Genomic DNA, 24,260 nt, shown 5'->3' on the forward strand with positions numbered 1-24,260 from the left:
GAACACATTTATTTTTTAAAAAGCACACGGTTGCATTTCACTAATTAAAAGCACATTCTATGATGGGTCTGTTTTTATATTTTCGTTCTTCACAACCGCGAAAGCATCAATTAAAACACTGGTTCGTGTGCCATCCACAGCTGAAAACCCTTATCTCAATCCGACTGGTTGATTTATAACTTTCCGACCTGCGAGTCAGACACATTAAATCATGTGTTCCAAGGCAAACCCACACAAATTCGTGGTCGCATTTCAAAAAGAATGTTAAATGAACACAGCTTTTCTCTCTGCGCAAGATGTTACCATTCTGTCAGCAAGCTAACAAAGCACATAGGCAGAACCCAGCAACCAATGAAAGTGAAATCAAACCATCATTCATCTAAACAATCACTGACTTTTAGTGTCAGCTCACATAACCATGCATGTTAAACAGCATGTTAAAATAAATACTGCAGTCTCAATCTAAGATATTAACCCTTTGGCAGCTCAAACACAATCATTGCCCAATGTCTGCAGTACATGGGAAATTCAAGAACTTATCACTCTACGTTTTCAAATAACACGTGTGCACATCTACAAATTAATTTCCCCAAGCATTTGTAAGAGATCCAGCTCTCTCCTACCTAACGCAACAATAACATGCTCTGTACAAGCCATATCCACATGGCACTATTCACAAGCCATATTTACAAGAAAGTCAACAAGTTCAAAAAATGACATGCTCTTCACAAGGAATATATTCAAGGCGCAATTCACAAGGAACACAGCAAGTCAAAATGAGAACACGCACCTCACAAGCCATAATAACATGGCGCTATTCACAAGTCATATTTACAAGAAAGTCAACAAGTCCAAAAAAAAATGACATGCTCTTCACAAGGCATATGTACAAGGTGCAATTCACAAGGAACACAGCAAGTCAAAATGAGAACATGCACCTCACAAGCCACATTTACATGGCGCTATTTACAAGCAGCTATTCACAAGGAACTCCACAAGTCATATTACATTGAACACATTTCACTTTGCACAGCATAAGCAGACGCAGCAAGCAATTTAATGGGCAATTTAAAAGCATTTTTCACACACATTTGTACAATTGGATCATCACAAAGATGTAATTGACTCCCTCATGTAATGTCACCCTTCAAGCCTGACAGTTCAAACACCAAGATGAAAAGCATTTCTTCCACCCTGCATAAGCCAAATTCCATGATGTACTGCAATCTCCTTACACTGCAACTGTTCAAGCCCATAGGCCAATTTTCGTGCCAAGTGCAAACCATCAAGATAAAAACCAATACAGCGCACACAGGCTTCGTAAACTGTTCGTCGACGCCAGATGTAATGACCAGATTCTCAGACCAGATAGAACCAGTTCACTGAGCAACACCAACCTGGCCAAAACGTAACCACCTCCCTCCTCAGAACCATCTACCCAGGCACCTGGGTACCTACCTGAGGATGGGAAACTCGCAATATACAAGCTCATATCATCAGAAACACCACTAAATCTATAGGGTTACTAAGAATACTCACTGATTACTAAGGACGTCCATGCCCTACACCACACTCATACCTCATAGTCTCGCGACCACATGGGTCCAGACTAATCTACCCTGGGGCAGTTCTGATTGTCTACCATTACACACTGATTACCCTCAGTGCTCACTCGACACGCAATCCGGCGTGTCTACACACTGAGCTGCAGCCCCAGTGCTCTCTGTTTATCCGGTCCACAATCCGGCGGACCTACACACCGTATCCCCCCGGTGCTCACTCACTTACAACATGATCCACAATCCGGCGGATCTACACACTGACTACCCTCAGTGCTCACTCAAGCCGCAATCTTGCGGGTATACACACTGACCACAATCAGTGCTCTCACTAACGCCACTTACCAATGACGACCACTTTCCTATGAATACCTTCAGCTCTCTCTCTATGTTGGGAAGTCTCTCTCACTATTCACTAAAGGTTCGCTACTACAATAATATTATGGGATGGCCGAATCACTTAGTGTCAAAAATTCCCTAGCTCAAGGGCTCCTCTCTCTCCCTAATTATTCAGGGGCTACTTATCGGATCAGGGGCAGCATCTGTTCTGGCTGTAACCCCTGACTAGAAGGAAAGGTTACCTGTGCTTTAGGAATAATGGACACACACTGTATGCCAGAGTTATTCCCTGATTTAAACGCTCCTATTTCCTTTTGATCCATCAGTTGCTAAAGCATCTGGTTAGAAGAAAGGCTAGCTTTATCATAAGAATAACACATGCACACTAGTTCACTAAGAACTGGGGTATCTTTATTACAATAATGATAAAATACACATACACAAATCTGCGGGGTTTCTATGACTAACAGGAACTTTAACACACCGCTGAAAGAAAAGGATTAGACATACAATATAACAGGGACAATGTTATCTGCGGGGTCTCTGTGAACTTTTTACAGGAACTTTTAACACACCGCTGAAAGAAAAGGATTAGACATACAATATAACAGGGACAATGTTATCTGCGGGGTCTCTGTGAACTTTCAACACACCGCTGAAAGAAAAGGGATTAGACATACTATAGCCTAGGGAATAAAGACAAGATTAAGGTGTAAGTGCAAAGCGGACTAGTTTAGACTACCTCACCTATTAGAAGGAAGATTTCTCTCTGTCTCTGGTGGGATCAGGGCTCTCTCTGTCTCTCCCTCCGTCATCATAGCTTCACGCCTCTGGCTCAATTGCTCCAGCTGACAGCCTCAACTCCTCCATCTGCTTTAATGCATTCTGATAGTCTCTCTCCAGCTTAAGCAATCATCTGCCTTCTTTCTCCATTCCAGAAAACCAATAGAACTGCACTGTATTCTGCAGCTCCAGCAGACATCCTACTCTCCACTCTTCAAGAACCAAACTGACCACTCCTCCTCTCCTGCAATTCGCTAATATGGATTCCTCTCCTCTAGTGGAAAGCTCCAGCCAACAGCCTCCTCCCACCAGGTCCATGCACCGGGCTCCTCGCTCTAGACGCTCCCACAGTGATCAGCTGCTTGTTTCGTCTAGAGACCTGAGCCCAGGGACACTTCTTGATTAGATTCAGCTCTGGCCGGTTCTCTCCGGTTCGCTTAGGGCGAACAACAGCTCAAAACCAAAATATTACCTTTCCCCTTAAAGCATCTCAGCTCGCAAGGGATAGAAAGCAAAATGGAGTCTCTCTAGTTCTGGGCCTTGTAGGCCTTAGAAGGATGAAATAACCCTTAGCTCTGTCAGATACCTACATAAACCATACCAATGTGTAATATAAAGTCAGGACCACAGGATCCACCCTCTACTATAGGCAAAATAATGAAAGGCAAAGCCAATAGGCAATAGATGGATTAGAGTAAGGGATCTATCATCATATAAAGCAGCTATCCTCTTCTAGGTCTGGAAAAAATGGCTTAAAAGGGCCAACACATCTAAGAATATGGATCCTAGATGTGAGCAAGCTTAAAGTCTTTATCACTCCGAAATAGAGCCAAAAAGCCTGTCAAGACAGTGTGTAAGTGGTGACCTGAATACCCTACTGCATGTTACTACTCAGATTTCCAACTTTATTTAATCTTTATATGCGACCCTAGCTGACGTGATCGAGCGTAATGCCGTAAGATCGTGTCTTATGTTGATGACATGCAGCTAATTATCACTCTGGCGCAGGACAAATGCAATGCAGCGGACAGTCTTACAGCATGTATGATGGATTTAGCTGAATGGATGGACAACAGCTGCCTGCGACTCAATGTTGAGAAGACTGAAGTCATGGTTGTGGGGAAACAACCATCTATATAGTCTTCTGCCTGGTGGCTAGACAACGTTGGCCTAACACTAACTCCTAAACCAAAAGTCAAAAATCTGGGCCTTATGCTTGACTGCACCTTGTCTCCTGATAGCCAGGTAAATGCCCTGGCTGGAACTTGCTTTGGTATCTTTAAAATATTTCGAAGGAATGTGGGACTCCTCCCTAAGTCGGCAAGAAGGACAGTTGTTCAGGCTTTCCTGATATCCAGGCTAAATTATTGCACTGTCCTCTATCTTAGGGTTACCCAGGGTAGACTCAAAAAATGCAAAGGGTCCAGAATGCTGTGGCACAGATGCTCTTAAATATTCCCAGATACTCTCCTACTGGCACTGCTCTTCATAAGCTCCATTGGCAATCCATTAGAGAATGAGTCTCTTTCAAGGCTCTTTATATCGGCCGCAAAATTTTTAATCAGAAAAGTCTTTACCTCTTGCCCCTGATTAAATTGTACCATCCTAATAGATGCCTATCGTCCGCGGGGACAGCTTTGACTGTAATCCCCAATATAAACCATGCACATTTGGGTGGCTCTCTTTTAGCTACTTGACCGCAAAGCTGTGGAACTCTCCCTATGGAGTTGAGATAGGAACACTCTGCAACCACTTTCCGTAAAAGACTTAAAATCTGTTTTTAGACAACTTTAATAGTACTGGAGTATTTTATAGAACCCCTATGGTCTATGAAAGCCTAGCGCAGGAACACTCTGAATGGAGTAACCAGGCACTCTATAAAATCTCATAAAATAACATAACATTCCATCAATTACCAGAGCAAGGCTGTTGGTCTTGAGGGCTCCCATTGAGGAGAGCACCCCTTCATGCTGCAAACCTTCTAGACATGAACTTCTGTTTCTACATGTCCCTTCATCTATTGATCAGGGCACAAGAATGTGTTCTTCAATAAGTAGTCCAAACAGTGAAGGAATACTTCTGGTTTTAGTCCTGGAGCCTTTGCTGGTTGCCCTCTGAATTATCTGCTGGCAGGTCTGAGTGCCAATTCTAATGCTCGCTATTTTTAAAACAAGTGAAAGGTTGTGTTCCCCGAACTTGTCTTTGGAACTGTCTGCGGAAGAGAGAATGCCTTGTGAAATGTTTTTATCTAAGCACAATCTTTTAGTGAACTATGAGAAGAATTTATAATTTTGTTCAGCTTTGGGATAAGTGAAGGGGGCAGTTTTATCCATATCCATGACCATTTTAGCTGTCTTAAAATTATTCATTCTGTGGTTCTGCTGTCTTTTTCATGTACTTTAAATTTCATATTAAGTTGATACAAATTGTGAAGCAATGTACATGATGGCGAAGAAGAAGTGTGATACTTGTTCAGAGTTGAGAGGAAGGAGGGTGTGATATGTGTTAATTAGTAAGTTATGATTTGTAGCAACCAGATGAGCAGACACATGAACGAACCAGAAGGGAGAGTAGGATTGTTGCTGTATGGTAATGCAGTTATTTTCAGTTTTCACTTATTTAATAGCGGATAGTCCCAAAAAATATAAATTGACTCCTGCACTTTTTGATTTGGGCATAACTTGACTCATTTAGCAAAAAGCCTGGACTTCTGGTGGATATTTTTCCAATGAAGTAAAATCAGGTACTGGGTGATCTGTTGCTGCATCTTCAGCCGTCTCTGCAGCGCCAGACTCCAGAGGCATTTTGCCACATCTGTGATTCAGATTTTGCCAGTATTTGTCAGGTTGTTTCGCTGCACTTTCTGCCAAATTTGGGAGAGTCCCTTGATTCATGGACGAGATGTATTCAGCAGATACCAATCCTATATCTTTAAATCAAACTAGGGAAGGCCCATTTCCACAACAACAGCCAGAGTCAGGACAATCGAAAAAGCTTAGGCTTAGTTCCCACATTCATGCCTAGAAGTCACAGAGGGGCCTTGATGGCATTGATACTTCATCGTACTGGACATGGAGTTTCTATACCTTTCGTAACGGTCAGGCCTTCAGACCTGTTGGGACTGGAACCGGAAGGGCGTACACGGGAACCGGAAGGCGGCCATCTTGTGTGGCGCCGAGCCGGTAAAGAGAGGTGTGGTGTCCCGGCAAATTACTCCAGTCCAAGGAAGAAGAAAATACTCCTGCACAATTTAGGACCAGAAGGTTTAAGGGTGTTTGACAACTTGGTGAAAGTCACAAGGGACGCGACGGACACGGATGTGTTCCGACACGAGATAGAGGACCTAGATGCGCACTAAAGACAATTGGTATGTGTGGCCATAGATCCGTGCACCTTCTTCCAGAGGAAGCAGGAGAGTGGAGAGACCATAGATAAATACGTCGCAGCGCTACAAAAACTGGTGTTAACGTGCAAATTTGGCGACCTACACCACGAACTGGTAAGGGATCAAATCATCATGCATACGTCAAACTCGGCAGTACAAGAAAAGCGATGGGTAAATGGTGATGCCCCCCTCAAGGAAGTATGGGCCTTGGTCAAGAAAGCAGAGTTATCTAAAAGATGTGCACAGGCAGCCAGGAAAGACACAGGAAGCGTGCAAACGCTATGCAGAGTGATAGTGCACAATAAAGGAGACAAAACCAAACAACATGGACCACCTAGGAACCAATAGACGAAGAAAAGCCAGCAGAACGTAGGAGCGCCACCGAGGACTGGTGGGGATAGAAGAACAAGTTGCTACAGGTGTGGAAGCACCTCACATTTAGGAAACGACAAAGTGTGTCCGGCGTTCAGGGCAAAGTTTGCTTTCTGCGGCATATTTGGACATTATGAGAAAGTATGCAGGCGGAAACCCAAAGGAGCAGCTGTCAAGAACATTGGCCAGGGCAGCCCAGACGAAGAAGAGGCGCAAGGAGAGGAGGAGTACCTCGAAGAAGTCCTATACATAGATGACCAAGTCCTGGATGTGGACTGCAAAGGGTCCAACAAACCGATACTGAGCATGAGCATGGGGGGGGTGAAGATCGACATTGTAGCCGACTCAGGAGCTCCCATCACGATAGTACAGAGAAAAGTGTTGGAAGAGAAGATCTTAGAAAAATTAAAGGAAGAACTACGTCCAATGGATTTGAGACCGTTCACCTACACAGGACAAAGGATACCCATGTTGGGATATTGCCCTTTGCCATTCGAATTTAAAGAACGCCGAGTCATCTGTAAGCTGTATGTGGCAGAAAAGGGACCTTCGGTGCTGGTATGGAAAGATCAAGGCGCGTTAGGGATCCAACTCAATCCCGTAGGTATAGAGAAAGTGATGCTGATGGACACAGAACGAAGACATGAAGGAGAAGCATGGAAAAGAGAATATCTCGGAGTGTTCAGCGGAAAGATAGGAAAATTAACAAAGTTCATGCACATGATATGCTTGAAGGAAGGTGCAAAACCCGTGAGCCACAAGGTCAGGAACATACCGTTCCGCTGCAGAGAAGCAGTGCAAGAAGAACTAGACAGGTTGGAGAAAGGAGGTGTGATAAAAGCAATCGAAAGTACGGAATGGTTGTCTCCCTTAGTGGTGGCACAGAAACCTAATGGGAAGGTGAGGCTATGCGTGGACCTCAGGGAACTCAACAAGAACATTCTAATCGACAAATTTCCACTTCCACGAATAAACGAGATGCTCACGATGACCAAAGGAATAAAGTGGTTCTCGACGGTGGACCTGTCCATGGCATACCATCAGGTGACACTCCATCCCTCATGCAGCCACCTCACATCCTTCATAACGCCGTTTGGGTGTTATAAATTTGTGAGAATGCCGTTTGGATTGGCGCCAGCACAAGCTATTCCAAAAAGTGGAAGGAATTCAATACTTCCAGGATGATATTCTCATAATGGGGAAGTCCAAGCCAGAGCACAATGAAAAGCTGCACGCTGTGCTAAGGATACTACAAAACAATGGACTCACCGCGGAGTGAGCGAAGTGCAAATTTGGGGTGTCGTCAGTGACGTACCTGGGGCACTAAATAAGCGAGAAGGGGGTTGAACCAAAGAGAGCCAACATGGAGGCGATAAAGAACGCACCAGCCCCCTCGAAGAAGGAAGATGTCAGGTCGTTCCTCGGCATGGCGGAATTCTACAGCAAGTTCATCCCAAACTTTGCCACCAAGACACACTACCTACGTCAACTGTTGAAGGAGAGAAACAGGTTCAAGTGGGACAAGGAGGAACAGGAAGAATTTGAGCTCCTGAAGAAGAAAATTAGTGAGGCCATACCACTCAAGGGCTTTGACCAAGCGGCAGAATCCATACTTACCACGGACGCCAGCGACCGAGGCCTAGGAGCGGTATTGATGCAAAGGTCAGACAAAGGGGAGGTATCAACGGTCTGTTTTGCATCCAGATCCCTGGCACCAAATGAAGAAAAATTCAGCGTCATCGAAAAGGAAATGCTGGCCGTGGTGTGGGCGATGGAACGTTTCCGACAATTTTTGTGGGGAGCCAAATTCTTAGTCCGCACGGACAACAAACACTTAATAAAAGTATTGACCTCAAATGGACATGCTCATGCCACCCCGAGGATAGCGAAAATGACACTAAGACTCCTGGACTACGTATACGAGGTGGAGTATATACCAGGACCCAGGAATAAGGTCGCAGATTTCTTGAGCAGAGCAGCGGCCAAAGAGAGAGCAGACGAACAGGAACCTCCAGGATGGGAGGGTTACATGGTGGCGACCATGCAGGACATGGAACAGGTTATAGGCGAACCGGAATGGGCAGAGGCGTACAGGCAAGATGATGACCTGGACGCGATCAAGGGGTATGTTACACATGGATGGTCGGAGAAATGACACCTAGGCAAAAAAATGAAGATATACTGGGAGGTGAGAAGAACTGTCCCTAGGAGAGAACCCCATGTTCCTAATGAGGGGAGACAAGGTCATTCCCCCCCAAGGATTGGTGGGACACCTGTTTTACTTGAAGGACACCAAGGGATCACGAAAACCAAAGCATTGGCTAGACAGGCTTACTGGTGGCCGGCGATTGACGCCCAAGTGGAGAGGTATGTGAGAAATTGCGACTCATGTGCCAGGGCAGACAAAACCCAAACCTTGATAAGACCACAATTGGGCAAGTTCCCCGTGCCCAGCAGCCCATGGGAAATGGTATCCATAGACATCATAGGGCCCATCTTGAACATTGAGGGAGTACAGAAATATGCCATAGTATTGGTGGATAGATACTCTAAGTGGCCCGAAGTAGAAGTAAGAGAAACAGTGGACACTGAAGCAGTACTAGCATTCCTGAACGCGATATTTGTAAAAGAAGGAATCCCCAAGATAATAACATGTGACAACGGACCACAGTTTGTATCAGCCAAATGGGAAGCGTTCATGTCAAGGAACGGAATAGAGGTCAAGCACACTCCCATATATCATCCAGCAGGGAATGGACTGGCCGAACGGTTCAACAGAGTTATAATGGGAACCATCCAAGCAGCCATAAGCGATGGACAAGATTGGGAAAAGGAACTACCCAAGATGCTATGGGCTTACCGCATCACGCCTAAAAGTACAGGTTACAGCCCATTCAAAATGTTAAGGGGAAGAGAACCTTTCACAAAGGACAATATCACCTGGAAACAAATGGAAGTGCAACGCAGATGGTCTCCTGCGATAGTGAAGAGGAATCTGGAGAGAGCACAAGAGGCATATACAGAACACTACAACAAAAGACGAAATGTGCGTGGAGTGACACTAGAGAAAGGAGACTGGGTCAGAGTGAAAGTAGCTACATTGAAAAGGAAAGGAGAAAGTAAGTTCACACCACCTCTTCAAGTCCTCGAACCGTATGCCCGATCTGCGTTGCTGAGCGACGGCAAAGTGTGGTCACAAGACTGGATGGCGAAATGCAATAAAATCCTGAGATGGGAAACGGAAACGGAAGGAAGTATGGAGGTTGGAGAGGAAGTTCTGGAATGAGAAAACGGTGGAAGAAGGAAAGAGCAGGTAAAGAGAAGGGAAGAGCAAGTAGAAGGAACGGAGAACGGAAACATCGGAAATGGTGAGGACAGAGTAACTGGAAGAGTCTCAAGTCTGAAGGAAAGTGGGGCTGAGCCAGACGAAGAGAAACTGGCAGAGGCAAAAAGTAGCAAGAGCGAGAGACAAGGGCTGCACACAGTCCCGGTGACCTAGGGAGGTGTGAAGGGAGCAGAAGCAGTAAGAACGAGAGCAGGAAGAATAGTGAGAGTCCCTAAGAAATTTGAGAACTTTACCATGAGCATCAAGTAAGACTATGTGCACCATCTACTTGTTGTTAAAGCGTTAAAGGGGGGAGATATGTGGTAACGGTCTAGTCTTCAGACCTGTTGGGACCGGAACCGGAAGGGCGTACACGGGAACTGGAAGGCGGCCATCTTGTGTGGCGTGGAGCTGGTAAAGAGAGGTGCGCTGTCCCAGCGCTCCGAGTAATAAAGAAATTTATATCACACACGAGGCTCCGAGTATTATTTAAGTGGTAGAGCAGCATTCCTACAATACCTCCCCGACAATTGTGCGCCTGCTGATTTCAATGCGGTGATCCTTGGGTTTGATCAGCCATGATGAAACCTCTCGATGGGCCTGCAAAGTAAGGGCTGCCAGAGGCAGACCAGTAATTCCACCCACCTGATTTTGATGGGAGGAATTACAAGTCAGTTTTCACTGCCCGTCACAGCCAGGAAAACCCTGGTTGTAAAGGGCAATGAGAACAGCTAAATTCTTCCCTTACCATGGAAGAAATGTCCCATGGTGAGGGAAGCATTCACTTCATATATTTTCACAAACAAAATTCCGTTTCGGGATTTCCTTTGTGGAGATAAAAAAAAAAGCCCTTTGGTACAGGGCTCCATTATGTTTCCAGAGCCTTGCACCAAACCGCGAAATGCATTGACAGAAACCACTATGACAGCAGTTCCTGCAATGCTTCATAAATGACTGCCAACTTGGCGGTCATTTATAATTCTGACTGGCAGTAGTACCTCCACCTAGGCGACAAAATAATTTATTCCATTACCCAAGCGGAATTACAGGCAGTCCGCCCGGCCAAGAGTCTCTTCCTGCAGGCCCATAGGCATTAACCTCAGGCTGCTATGAATAACCGGAGCAGTCTTTTAAAAAATAAAGTTAGGTCTGAATCCTCTTGTGCAACTAGTTACTGCATATCAATGCTGATTCTGACTTCAATAAGCAACCCTAATGCCATTGTGTGGTAGAGAGACCACACTTAAACATCTGCACAGGAAGCATTCTAGTGTAGGGTGGAGGCCAAAGGTTACTTTCCCTCCAAAGGAAAACATGTACATTATAAGCAAGCAAATCAGTTGACTGCCATGTTCCATGCTCAGACACTACAATAAGATGTCCAAACAAATTTACTTGCTGCAGGTTTTATAAAGTGCCGGTATTATTGTCAATTCTATGTAGCCTTGCTTGTCTTGAACAGCTGTTCTTTTTTGTGTCCTATCTGATGACCTGCCACTCCCAATGAAAGTTACTGCACACAATGAAGATCCTGCCTGTCTTTTCCAGGGCCGCCTTACTCACTGGCAGATTCCAGACACGCTCTGGATTATACGATGGTCTCCTCATCTCTTCATCCCAGGGAGGCCTTCCGCTCAGCGAGATCACCATTGCAGAGGTTCTCCAGGCCCATGGCTACTCCACTGCAATGGTGGGCAAGTGGCATCTGGGTTATGGTGCCAATGGAATGTATTTGCCTACACACCAAGGCTTCCAGAGATTCCTGGGAATACCATACACTAATAGTGAGGTAAGTGTGAGATAAGAGTGAAAAAGCACTGGCAGGTCATGCACCATTGATGTATGATATATTTTCTTCTAAACTGTGTTTGCTACTCCTCTCATTGCACTTGTCTTTGGCAAAATGCAGCTTTTTCAGCACCACCAAGGAATGCCCAGAGTAAATTCCAATTATTTTAGTAATGCCACCACACCTACAATGGAAGAATTCAGAAAAGCGTTAACTATTAAATAATTAAAAATATAGGCATTAATCAAAAAGAAAAAACATTTGATAACAACAGTACATTCTGCGTCAATGTGAACTCGCAATGCAGGGCCACATGTACAAATCTTTTTGCCTGTCGCAAACGGCCTGATTCACAGTTCTCAATTTCCCAGTAGGAAACAGCCAGAATGTGTGACAGCGCATCATTATACGTTTACAGATCTGAGGACAAGGCTTCACAGGCCAAAAGCACGACTGCTGCTGTATTGCTACAGACGGTTATTCAACTGCTGTAGAAGCACATATGTGGGCCACTGAGTGACTAATAAGAGCAAACAATTAGAGGCCGGGTACAGCAGAAAATGATACAATAATTTACTCTCAGGTGTTGTAAAGGCAAAAGCTGCAAATTCCAAAATAACTTTCAAACAATACTAGCCTTTTTGGATCAATTGTTTGACGCCTTGGTAGGAGGCCCTAGCGGAATTAAATGTCACAGAGTCTCACATTTTAGGGGTAATATTGTTTATCACTGGTGTACCAGTGTCACAATAATGTTGCACGCCAAATTGTACAGCCAGAGACTCTCTTTCAGCGATTGACTCGATCAGGGTAGTGAAGGCAATTCGTCTTATGCTAGGAGATGCAGAAACTTAAGAAATGAAAACAAAATACAGTAGCCAGCACTCAGTAACTGCAATGCCTAGTCAATTTAATAATCGGTAAGAAAATATTACGCTGAAAATTCCATAAACATTGAAAATCAGAAGGTCCTTGAACCTTTTAACCCAGCTTATTCCTCAAAATGTCTATATGCCTCCAACACACTAGAATTCTGCTGTAACATTAAGTCCTGTGGCCAATGTTAATCTATGAGAGATACTTTACGTCAGGCTTCTCCAAAGAGTAATTCGTGAGCTCATGGTAGCTCTTGATCTACCTCTAAGTAGCTCTCCTCTGTCCAGGTCAGCCTGTTAAATTAGGGTTTTCTTGATTTAATTAGGACATGTGTACCAAAATTAAAAAGCGTGTCTTGGAGATTAAAATGTGTGAATTTGTTCAGTAGCCTTTTTACATTACTATTAAAAGCTCTGCATGATGCATTAAGGTGATCACTGCTGGCAAGCTTGCATGGAGTGGCTACTAATGTAATTGGATTTTATATGTTCACTATTACAACGCTAATAATATTAGCATGTCTGGATGATTTTAATTAAGAATATGTAGCTCTTGCTATAGAAAACGTTGGCAACTCATGCCAAAGGTCAACACTGATTTTACCTGATGGGGGTGAGTCACTGGTGAGGTTCTGTAAATTACGAACTCGTTCGTGCTCAGCCTCCATTTTGTGATCCCCACTATTTTATGTTGCCCTCACTCAGGCAGCTCGGCGAACGCGATGTTTTTGTCGTCTCTGCCTTTGCGTGTCAGGTGGCTTCTTAGCTCATGTTTACTAACGAGTGTCAGGGTCTGGCCGAGTACACTAATTCCTGTCTGAGCTGATTAATCCCCGTCCGGACTACATGTTTGTTCACACCATTGTTTCCTTTTAGTTATCTTATCTGCTCTCCTTCGCTACACGTCTTATGCATTCTCCTGTTTCACGACTGTCCTTCTACAACACGCAGCTGTGTTTTCTCTACTTGTAAATTGAATTGTGTGGATTAATTTGTGATTTACTTAAGGGGTCGAGTGACAAACAGATCCGGGAACTTGAGTTGCTTTGGTCTTAAAACATTGTCTATAACGTTTTCCTATAGCTCATGCTCTTGTGTGATTGCATTTTTAGTAGAGAAGTGTGGCTCAGGGGTTAGAGGCGGCAGACCTGGAGCTTGAGTTCGGCCCGGGACCAGGGTTCAATTCCCCGCCTCGGCGGGTCTTGGGCTAAAAAATTCCACGGACTCGTTAATTCTCGCTCCGGTGCCTTCTCGACTCACGGGTTCACACTCTGCGACTCTGGGCAATAGCTTGCTTAATCTCCACAACGGCCCCTCACGGTGGGATGCCTGACTTTCACCTTGTGGATACCCTGCCAGGGTTATCTCACAGGGGAATACCAGGACGGGTTCCCTAAGCAAGCGCTGAGATGCCCCAGGGTAAGTCGTGCGCTATATAAGTCTCATTCATTTCATTTCATTTTGCATTGTATTGTATCGTATATAAGCCTGTGCGCTACAAAGTTAAGTGGAAGTCTCTTTTGAACCTCGTTGTACTGATGACTTCTAAGACCACTGTACTAGCTGCAGCTAATAAATACTATCTTCTACGCCAGATGAAGAGTCCATGTCTCTGTTTTGACAAGGACGGTAAATCCCAGGAATTTCAGGCGTACCCTGTGCCGCCGGGCCTTAAGGCTGTGATTCTCCACTGGTTGCAGTCAGGGATACTTGCATCCAGGCTTTGCTCTAGCTTAACTGCCCCAAAAAAAGGCAAAAACTGGACAGGGGCTGTGTACGATGCCGTCTGGCAGAAATATGGCCTGGAAGTTCGAGCTGCACTACTCCTATTGGGGTAGAGCCAAGCAGATTTCCATAGTGAACATCTCTGGCTAGTGTGGTTAATGGGCAAAAAGCAATGGACTGAAATGGGGCATGTAATTTTCACAGGTTCAGATGTATTCAAGCATTTCACCCATCAATTGTTAGACCCTAAATTAAAAGAGTAAGACATAAAAATACCCGAGCCCAATTACTATCAAAACAACTGAGTCCTGTGTACAGTTAAAGGCCCAGTTGATCTCTATATTTGAGTTAGCAACATTTTTTTTAAAAAAAGACGATGAGTATCTACCCTGTGTTCCAAATGTGCCTTCTAGGTTTAGGGGGCCTACAGCTCTAGGTTTAACAGATACTGACCGAATTACTAACACATTTTTTAAAAAGGTACACTTATTTTTCCTTTCTGCTTGGATCATCTTCAAAGTCAGATGCATCACTTGTAGAGTCATCAGTAACAAGAACTCGGTTTACTGGACAAACAAAATAGCCAGGCCTGGGGGACAACACCAACGAGACAAAACATTGCAAGGAAGAAAAGAAAATAAGAATGAGTGATGATAACCAACTTTCTCCTTGCCCCATTGAATCTAAACTGGATGTTGGCACTGGCATCTTTTGGTAAAGGGGAGGGTTCAAGAAGGAGCAGTCTCAACTATCTCAAGGTGATGGAGCAGCTCTTCGAGCCATCTGTAATTCTTCATCAGGGCAGCTATGTTGTGGTGACATTTTGGTGCTTGGGCAGTCCTGGTTCCTTGATATCCTCATGAAGGTGCTTCTTGTCAGCTGGGCCATGTCTTTTGTGCCCTTTCCCATAATCTAAGTATTCCTCCTATCAGGCTCAGTCTTGCTCTTTGAGCTCTTCCTTCTCTTTCAGATCAAGTGACAGGATGAGTCCATCAGCTTCCAAAACTTATACCGAGTCTGGAGAATAAATGACAAGCACACACAGGTTTCACTCCTGGTACTTGTCTTCCATCTTACAATGCTATGCAAGCCTCCTGAGTGCCCAGTAAACAGAGATAATTCAAGTACATATCCTCCACTAATGGAGAAATGGTGGAATGCTAGTCAGAGGGGATGCTGTTTTCAAAAGTCCCAAACCGTGTTCCCACTGATGCCGACCTACTTTATGGACTACCTTCCTAGTTTGACACATCAAGACCTGCATCGACAGGCTCTGGTACCTTGTGTAGTCATCTCATCTCATCTGAAGGGTGCGTTGTCAGGAAAGATGGCCACACCACAAGGAGCAGAAAGAAGGGAACAAAACTGAGCTAAAACAAATGCTCAGGGCTGGTTAACTTTTTGCCACCCAACGAGGTATACTTATTTTAGGGTAAGGGGACATGAGAATGCCAATGTGGAGCCTAGAATGTTTGAGATGGCCATTGACATCCTAGCACAGAGGAGACCACCACCTTGTGCAGCAAAGCTACAGTCACAAGTGTGGTCCAATGGCATCACTGATTACCAGTCTAGTTATACAGAGATAAGTGGCAGGAGAGTTCATCACTTACAGTAGGAAAATACATGCTATACACCAGATCAGAACACTGAACCCAATAACCACCCTACAAAAAGGACACCACAATTACTTTTTAGAGTAGGAAAAGGACTCAAAGCAATTACTCAAATAAATAAAATGGTAAAGACAGAACTTTACGCTCACACCAAGCCCAGGTGGAAAACGAAGCTGAAAAAAATGTTCACAAAGAATGGGACAGAATTAGAATCTTCCCAAAAATTATGTTTAGGAAGGCCTATTTAAATACATACACTTTTATCATTTCTATGAAATACACCTGACCCCCAGAATATAGCACCTTATTTATCCCAGCATACATGTGTTGTACGTGTAGTCCTCGGGATCGGTTTGAAGATTATGTTCCACCTCTCAATCTATTCAATGACTGGAATAGCCGTTATGGCACAGTACATCGAACGAATTAAGCGAGGGGCGTTGTGGGGGGGATGTTAGGAAACACGAAGGAAAGGAAGGGGACAGCAGGGAGGGAGATCTGGAAAAGACAAAAAGAAAACAAACACTCATGAATAACTTTCCTTTTTCGGACAATATACAAACAGAAATCTCAAGTACACCTAACCTAGCTATATACCTGTAAAGAAAAAGAATCCTTCAGGGGAGAGGTAAGTGATGGCAGATGAAGGGATAGAGGTGTAACTGTAAAAATACAAAAGGAACAGTGACTTGTAACCTCCTGTTATGCCAGTAGATACGATAATGAACACCAATGATCTAATGAGGTTATAACATACCCCTAACTCACTCCTTGTACACTTCACAGGGATCGAGAGTTAGCAACCACTCCAAATCAATCCCTGTTAATAAAGGAGTTAAAAGACATAGGAATTAAGCATGGGCGAATTTTGCGGATCTCGCGTTCGCGAATTTTGCGGATTTGGGAACTCGCAATCCGCAAAATCCGCGAATTCCCGCGAATTTGCGGATTTTTTTTTGTGTGTTCGCGCGTGTTTCTGCCAGTTCGCGAGGGTTTTTACAATTTCGCAATTTGCGAACTTACCTGTCGGGTCGCAAGTTTTGCGAACTTGTTGTTTCTACGTGTTTGGGACACTCTTCTTCATCACTGCCACTCTCTGTCACCACTGCCACTCTCTGACTACTCATGCCACCCTCTGGCCCACCCATGCCACCCTCTGTTTCATCACCACACCCTCTGGTTGTCCAGTGTACATTATTTTCGGCAAAGCAAAGCACACCTTCCCTGCCTCAAGTGACCTGAATTAATTTGGGGCTGATTAATGTGTCACAGAATATTTTTTTAGCTGGCACCTGCTTCCTTAGTGCTTCCTGATTAGTGATCTTTTGCACTTGCTAAGTGCTTTCATTGTTGCAAAATTAGTTACAACACCTGCCCTACCCCAACTGACAATAATGAATTAGGGGCTGATTAATGGATTTTAACTTCCAGCCTGGCTCCTGCTTGTCTCCCTTAGCTGTAATTCAGGACCTTTGTGGCATATGTGTAACTATTCTGAGGTTCAGAGCAGGGTCACATAATAGTTGCAACTGGCAACTGAACTCTGGAGGGGCCCCTCAGGAAGCACTACAGGAAATGGCTACTAATGATGAGCCTTACCTTTTGAACCTGGTAAGTAGTTTCAGTTTTGCTAAGATCGTACTTCTGCAATTTAGCACTTACTCGCGGGGTGCGAAGTTGTACTGGCAAGCCGCGAACTCACGCGAACAGTGCGAGCAAGCCATAAAATCCGCTGCTCGCGGATTTGCGGATTTTGCGGGAGATTCGCGGATCTCGCGGATTGCGAATTTACCGAAAATCCGCAAAATCCGCGAGCGAAACGGATTTTCCGCCCATGCTTAATAGGAATTAAACACCATACTTCTCACACCCCCTTCACCGCAATACAAAGAAACAATATGATGTCGTCCCTGTGTTTACTTCACACACGAACGAACTCTGTTTATGATATAGCCCCCTGTTCGCATATCGAGCACAGGAGCCTAGAACTCTGGTTCTCCTCAATGTTTTAAGAAGAACAGAAACCAAAATGATACTGTAACAGGGTTCCGTGGATGTCACCGCATCCACTACCACCGTCAGCCAACAATGCCGACCGGGACAAATCCTTTGGACAAGAAAGGGGTGAAGACCCCGAACGCAACCAGTTACAAGCGGCCCTCGCAAAGCCACGTACAAAGACCCAAGAAGTTTCCAGAAAGGCGACTGCAATAGGATCCAGGTGCAAGCACCCTTACCGCACCAAACGGCGAACCGCTAACCACGGACAGCTCGGACCGGAGCAATTCCCGATGCTGTGCGCTGCAAATCCTTCCTCCTTATGCTTCCGCGATCAAATCTCGCGAGATCGCAAAGGAGCATGGGAGCGGTAGTTTACCCACCGTATCCTGCTGGGAATTGTAGTTCCTAGCGCAGCGCGATCGTGACAACTAGACACTTATCCCAGAGGTGGGGGGAGGGAGCATCCTTCGTACACATGGTGTGGTCTGGCCATTCATAAAAAGATGGACATTTACAATCGGAAGGAAGTCAGAAAGAGTTTGACTGGCAGAAATCACCCGATGACCAGTAAGATGCGGCTGGACAAGGGTGTACCACAGGGCTCATGTTTGAGCCCTACTCTGTTTAATATTTATATAGTATCAAAAGAAATTCCTTTCTTTGTTAATGACTTTCCATATGTGACCAACAGGCCTGCACACTAATCTCGCTTTACTGGTGTTCAAACGTGACTTTCCGTTTGTGACCAAAAGGCCTACACGCTAGTCTCACTTTATTAGTGATCAAATTTGACTCGGATAATTATTTCTGCACAAACACTGGAATTTCTTATGTCTCTCAAAAATGTTATTCTCATAAAATTAAAACCATTATGATCACATTTATAACATCACATTTCTATTAAGCATATGTTCAAAACTGATCCTGCTCTGATACATATGATAATTCTTATACTAATTTTACTCAACCTAAAACAATTTTATACAGTTTAAAAATCATACATTAACAAGATTTTTTGCATCATAACATTTGATTGAAGAGAGTCCTTTGTCGACGCGTTTCGGTGTGTTGTGTTGTTATTACACATTCTTCAGGACAGACTTATATTTAAAAACAAATGATCTTCATTCTAAAAACAAATACATACAATTAATAACTCGTAACTGATTGAGAGCAAATTACATTATTTCCAGTTTGGTGCATGCTTTTACCAGGTCACTTTATTATATTATTTTAGTGTTAAGAGGGCAGTCTTACTTAGATTATTTTGCCATCAGTCTTCTTACTGAAGAATTCCACACTTCTGAGGATTGATTAATTCTGGGTCCTCTACGCAAGTGGAATGGGTATCTAGCAACCTGTGTTTCTCTAAAAGAGTAGGATACCAAAGTTAATAATCCCCTTTCATGGTTTCCATACCTCAAGCCAATGGGGAAATTATCCTGGTTCACACTTACTTACAACCGGGAGAATAATCTTTCTTGTGTCTAATGTATATCTTGCGACTTTCAATCTGCGCGAGATCTCTCGTGGCTGTTGACTTGGGTTTAACCTATAGGAGAACATTTTATACGTTTATCTCTCTGTCCTTCAATGTAAAAGCCTAAAGTCCTTGCCCTAAAACAGAATCTAAACATACCTTTTGATTTTGATATCGTATATGAAGTCCCTGTTTGAGATTCAAGGGCGGAATGTCAGTTCGTCTTGGGGATTTCTTCACTTTAATCCCTCATATGATTATTTGGAAATATCTTTCTCACAAGGTTACCTGGATATAAGAGAAATGATTGGTCTTAATTTTAAATGAGGATACTCTGTTGTTAATAGTACTTGTCATTGGTTTCAAAGCTTTAAAAAGGTGGTTTATTGTTTAGTGCTCTAGGAGAAACAATATTCACATGTAGTATTTCTATGATATTAATTACTTCAGTATACTGCTTTTGCCCGTGTAATATTAGCACACGGTGTAAATTTATATTCAGTACACCCCAAATATTGTTGTGCGCTATCGTTATGCTTAAATTTGTGTTATTTTTGTCAGATACGCGGTAGATATGGACTGAAGGTCTTCCCATATACACTGCGCATGCCCCCCTAATTGTTGGGCGCTGGTATTGGTACAAGGCTGCTTTGTTATCTATTTACCGAGCAGTGCGCAAACATTGTGAATTAACAGCATTTAAACTGAACTCCACTCAATTAGTCTGCACTCGAATCCTGCCAAGTACGTACTCGGCATTCGTACCGCTTACCTCGTCTTATTGCACACGGAGCTGCCGACACGTTCTCTCTCCCATGGGTGGAATGAGAGAGCGCGCCGGCTGCCGGGTTTATATACCGCTCTCACATGATGATACTTTAGTATCCTATGCTGATGACACTTTTGACAAGAATGTGGCCGAAACCAAAGATCATTTTGCAAAGGGAAAGCTAGCTATTTCTATTTGGATGACAGCTATCTGTCAGTGTCTATAGCTGAATACCAATAAGACCAAGATCATGTTGTTTGGCAAGGCAACAACTCTCTGGTCCAATGAGTGCCGGCCCTCTAAATTTGGCATAGATACGTCTCCCAGACAGTCTGTGAAGAATCTTGGCATAAAAATTGACCATGCCCTTACAATAAAAGGGCAGATTTTAGTTACCACTGGATTGTGTTTTCACACTATGGGCCCAATTACGATGCGGTTTGAAAATCATTGTGACCGAATCAGTTTGGCAATGGCTTCCGACCTACTTGGATCGGGAGAGTCGGACCGACCGATTATGATGTATCCAGATGCTTCCAAATACGATTTGGTCGGACTCACATAAACTTCAATGGGAGCCTATGTTACGACCGAATGCAAAGGCTCCCATTGAAGAAAGGGGTGACTGGGGAAAGTCGGGCACCCTGTGGTGGGCAGCCCCTGGTTCCTGCCACACTTTGCATAGCTGGTAAGGAGGGACCCATGGGTACACCCAAGGGCCAGATTGAGAAGGCTCCAGGTGTAGGAGGGCCCGCTACAGGCTTCCAATGTCTGATTCGACTACCGATTTGAGTTGGACAGCACGATTTGGAAAGGCTGTCCAAATCCAGCATTGTAATCGGTCGTTCGGAAATGTGGCTTGTAGAGATGTACAAGTCTGCTCCGTACGGCTTGGTCATTCCAAATGCAGCTGGGTTCGGATTAGGATATTCCTAACCCCTAACTCGCATCGTAATTAGTCGGTTGGAAACGTTTCTAATTCTGTCGGAAAGACACATTCCCGATCTGTTTCGCATTGAGCAAATGACGTTAGGAGACCTTCCAAACCGCATTGTAATTGGCCCCTATGTGTCTATTACATAGAATCTTTCCCTATCTTCTGATGACTGTCAAAAGAACGTTAATCCAGGCCCTTGTAGTTAGCCGACTGGACTATGGGAATGCTCTACTGGCCGCAGCAAATGAGACATGGAAGGCTAAACAAAGGGTAACAAATACTGCAGCCAGGCTTGTTCTCAATATTCTGCGTGGAACAACTTTGGCCTCTTCATTAAAATCCTTACATTAGCTACAGGTAAGGAAGAGAAGCATTTTCAAAATCTGCTGCCTAACCTATTTTGCTTTAAGGGTCAAAGGCCCCTGATATCTCCAATAGAAAATCAACTACGCACCCAGTAGAAGCTTAAGATTTCAGGACAAAGCCTTGTGAGCGTACCTCGCATCCGTTTGTCTAGATGCGGTGGTAGAGCCTTTTCTTATCTAGCTCCACTTCATTGGACCAAACTACCTCTTCGCATTTGTCTCTGCACTAACTACTGCCGATTTAGGAAATTGTGGAAAGCTTCCTTATTTCAAGTGATTACTCTCTTGTGGATGCTTGCCTGCAGCTGTGAGCGAAAAAGCAAAACACACACAATTGATGGACGGAATGCAGAACAAATCAAAACATTCACCCCCAGTCAAGAGATCTGGGTTAAATCCATAATTCTTTTGCTCACCATGCCACCCCAGTTTAGACCTGGCCATATGCAAATCAGTCCGAACTGCCATGCCAGGTCCTTCTTGGGCAGGAAACATGCATCCTAGGAATGGTTTCAGGGTTTCAGCCCTCTTCGGCCAGGATAGCTTGATTCCAAGGGCACAGTGAGCCCAGGACCCACATATGGGCATACCTGGCACACTTAGGGCAAGAAAGCAAAAGACACACAATTGATGGACGAAATGCAGAACAAATCAAAACATTAACCCCCAGTCAAGAGGTCTGGGTTCAATCCATCATTCTTTTGCTCACCATGCCACCCAGTTTAGACCTGGCCATATGCAAAGCAGTCTTGACCCTGTGCCTCATGGGAACAGTCGAGCCCAAACTGCCATGCTAGGTCCCCCCTGGACCGGAGACAAGCATCCTAGGACCGGTTTCGGGGTTTCACCCCTCTTCAGCCAGGATTGCTTGATTCCAGTGGCACAGTGAGCCCAGGACCCACGTCTGGGCATACCTGGCACACTTAGGGCGAGAAAGCAAAAGACACACAATTGATGGAAAGAATGCAGAACAAATCAAAACATTCAACCCAGGTCAAGAGATCTGGGTTTAATCCAATATTATTTTGCTCACCATGCCACCCCAGTTTAGACCTGGCAATATGCACATCAGTATTGACCCTGTGCCTCATGGGAACAGTCCAGCCCGAACTGCCATGCCAGGTCCTTCCTGCACTGAAGATAGGCATCCTAGGACCAGTTTTGGTGTTTCACCCTTCTTCAGCCAGGATAGCTTGATTCCAGTGGCACAGTGAGCCCAGGACCCATGAAGGGGCATACCTGGCACACTTAGGGCGAGAAAGCCAAAGACACACAATTGATGGATGGAATGCAGAACAAATCAAAACATTCACCCCCAGTCAAGAGATCTGGGTTAAATTCATCATTCTTTTGCTCACCGTATCACCCCAGTTTAGACCTGGCCATATGCAAATCAATCTTGACCCTGTGCCTCATGGGAACAGTCCAGCCCGAACTGCCATGCCAGGTCCTCCCTGCACCGGAAACAAGCATCCTAGAACCAGTTTCGGGGTTTCACCCTTCTTCAGCCAGGATAGCTTGATTGTAGTGGCACAGTGAGCTAGGACCGACGAAGGGGCATACCTTGCACACTAAGGGCGAGAAAGCAAAAAACACACAATTGATGGATGGAATGCAGAACAAATCAAAACATTCACCCCCAGTCAAGAGATCTGGGTTAAATCCATCATTCTTTTGCTCACCGTGCCACCCCAGGTTAGACCTGGCCATATGCAAATCAATCTTGACCCTGTGCCTCATGGGAACAGTCCAGCCTGAACTGCCATGCCAGGTCCTCCCTGGACTGGAAACAAGCATCCTAGGACCGGTTTCAGGGTTTCACCCCTCTTCAGCCAGGATAGCTTGATTTCAGTGGCACAGTGAGCCCAGGACCGACGAAGGGGCATACCCAGCACACTAATTATAAATCGAAAATCATACATTCTTATATAGCGCCTTTCACCATACGGTCTCAATGCGTTTGCTTTGGGAACCCGTCCTGGCTTTTCCCTGCGAGATAACCCTTACTGGGCATCCCCAAGGTGAAAGCCAGGCATCCCATCGCGGTGGGGCCGTAGTGGAGATTAAGCAAGCTATTGCCCAGAGTTACAGAGTGTGAACCCATGATAAGAGTAGGCACCGAGGCGAGAATTATCGAGTCCGTGGACATTTTGAGCTCAAGACACTGCCACGTCGGGGATTGAACCCTGGTCCCGGGTCTGACCTCTGCGTCCGGGTCTGCCTCCACTAACCGGTGAGCCACACTTCTCGATGAGACGAGAAAGCAAAATACACACTATTGATGGACGGAATGCAGAACAAATTAAAACATTTCACCCCCAGTCAAGAGACCTGGGTTAAATCAATCATTCTGTTGCTCACCATGCCACCCCAGTTTAGACCTGGCCATATGCAAATGAGTCTTGACCCTGTGCCTCATGGGGTGCCGGAGTGAGCTAAAGAATGATGATGGACTAAACCCAGATCCGTTGACTGGGGGAGAGTGTTTGATTTGCTCAAACGCTCCGTCCATCATCCCCTTTGGTATCGCTTTGTTCGCCCTAAGTTGGCAGGGTATGCCAAGACATGGGTCCCTTGCTCACTTTGCCACTGGATTTCAAGATAGCCTGGCTGATGAGGGTTATGAACCGGAAACCGGTCTAAGGATGCTTGTTTTCAGTCCAGGGAAGACATGGCTTGGTAGTTCGGGATGGACTGTTCCCATGAGGCACAGGGTCAGACTGATTTGCATATGGCCATGTCTGAACTGGGGTAGTGGAGTGAGAAAAAGAATGATGATGGATTAAACCTAGATGAGTTGATTGGGGGTGAGTGTTTGATTTGCTCAATCGCTCCATCCATCATCCTCTTTGGTGCAGCTGTAGGGAGCACCAAGATGCCCTGGGGTGAGTTGTGCGCTATATTGCATTTATTTAACATAAAATAACCTGCCTATTGGGG

General features: G+C 44.8%; 1 protein-coding gene across 1 annotated transcript in view; it reads left to right on the forward strand.

The window, feature by feature from the left end:
* Window positions 1-24,260, forward strand: part of LOC147750914 (arylsulfatase A-like) — a 272,329-nt gene that overhangs the window by 91,456 nt on the left and 156,613 nt on the right. The window contains exon 2 of the mRNA XM_086937303.1: window positions 11,312-11,552. Coding sequence (XP_086793429.1) covers window positions 11,312-11,552 — 241 coding nt within the window. The remainder of the gene's footprint in view (window positions 1-11,311; window positions 11,553-24,260) is intronic.

The sequence above is a fragment of the Lissotriton vulgaris genome, chromosome 1_1 (genome assembly GCF_964263255.1).
Source record: "Lissotriton vulgaris chromosome 1_1, aLisVul1.2, whole genome shotgun sequence".
In the NCBI taxonomy this organism is placed as follows: Eukaryota; Metazoa; Chordata; class Amphibia; order Caudata; family Salamandridae; genus Lissotriton; species Lissotriton vulgaris.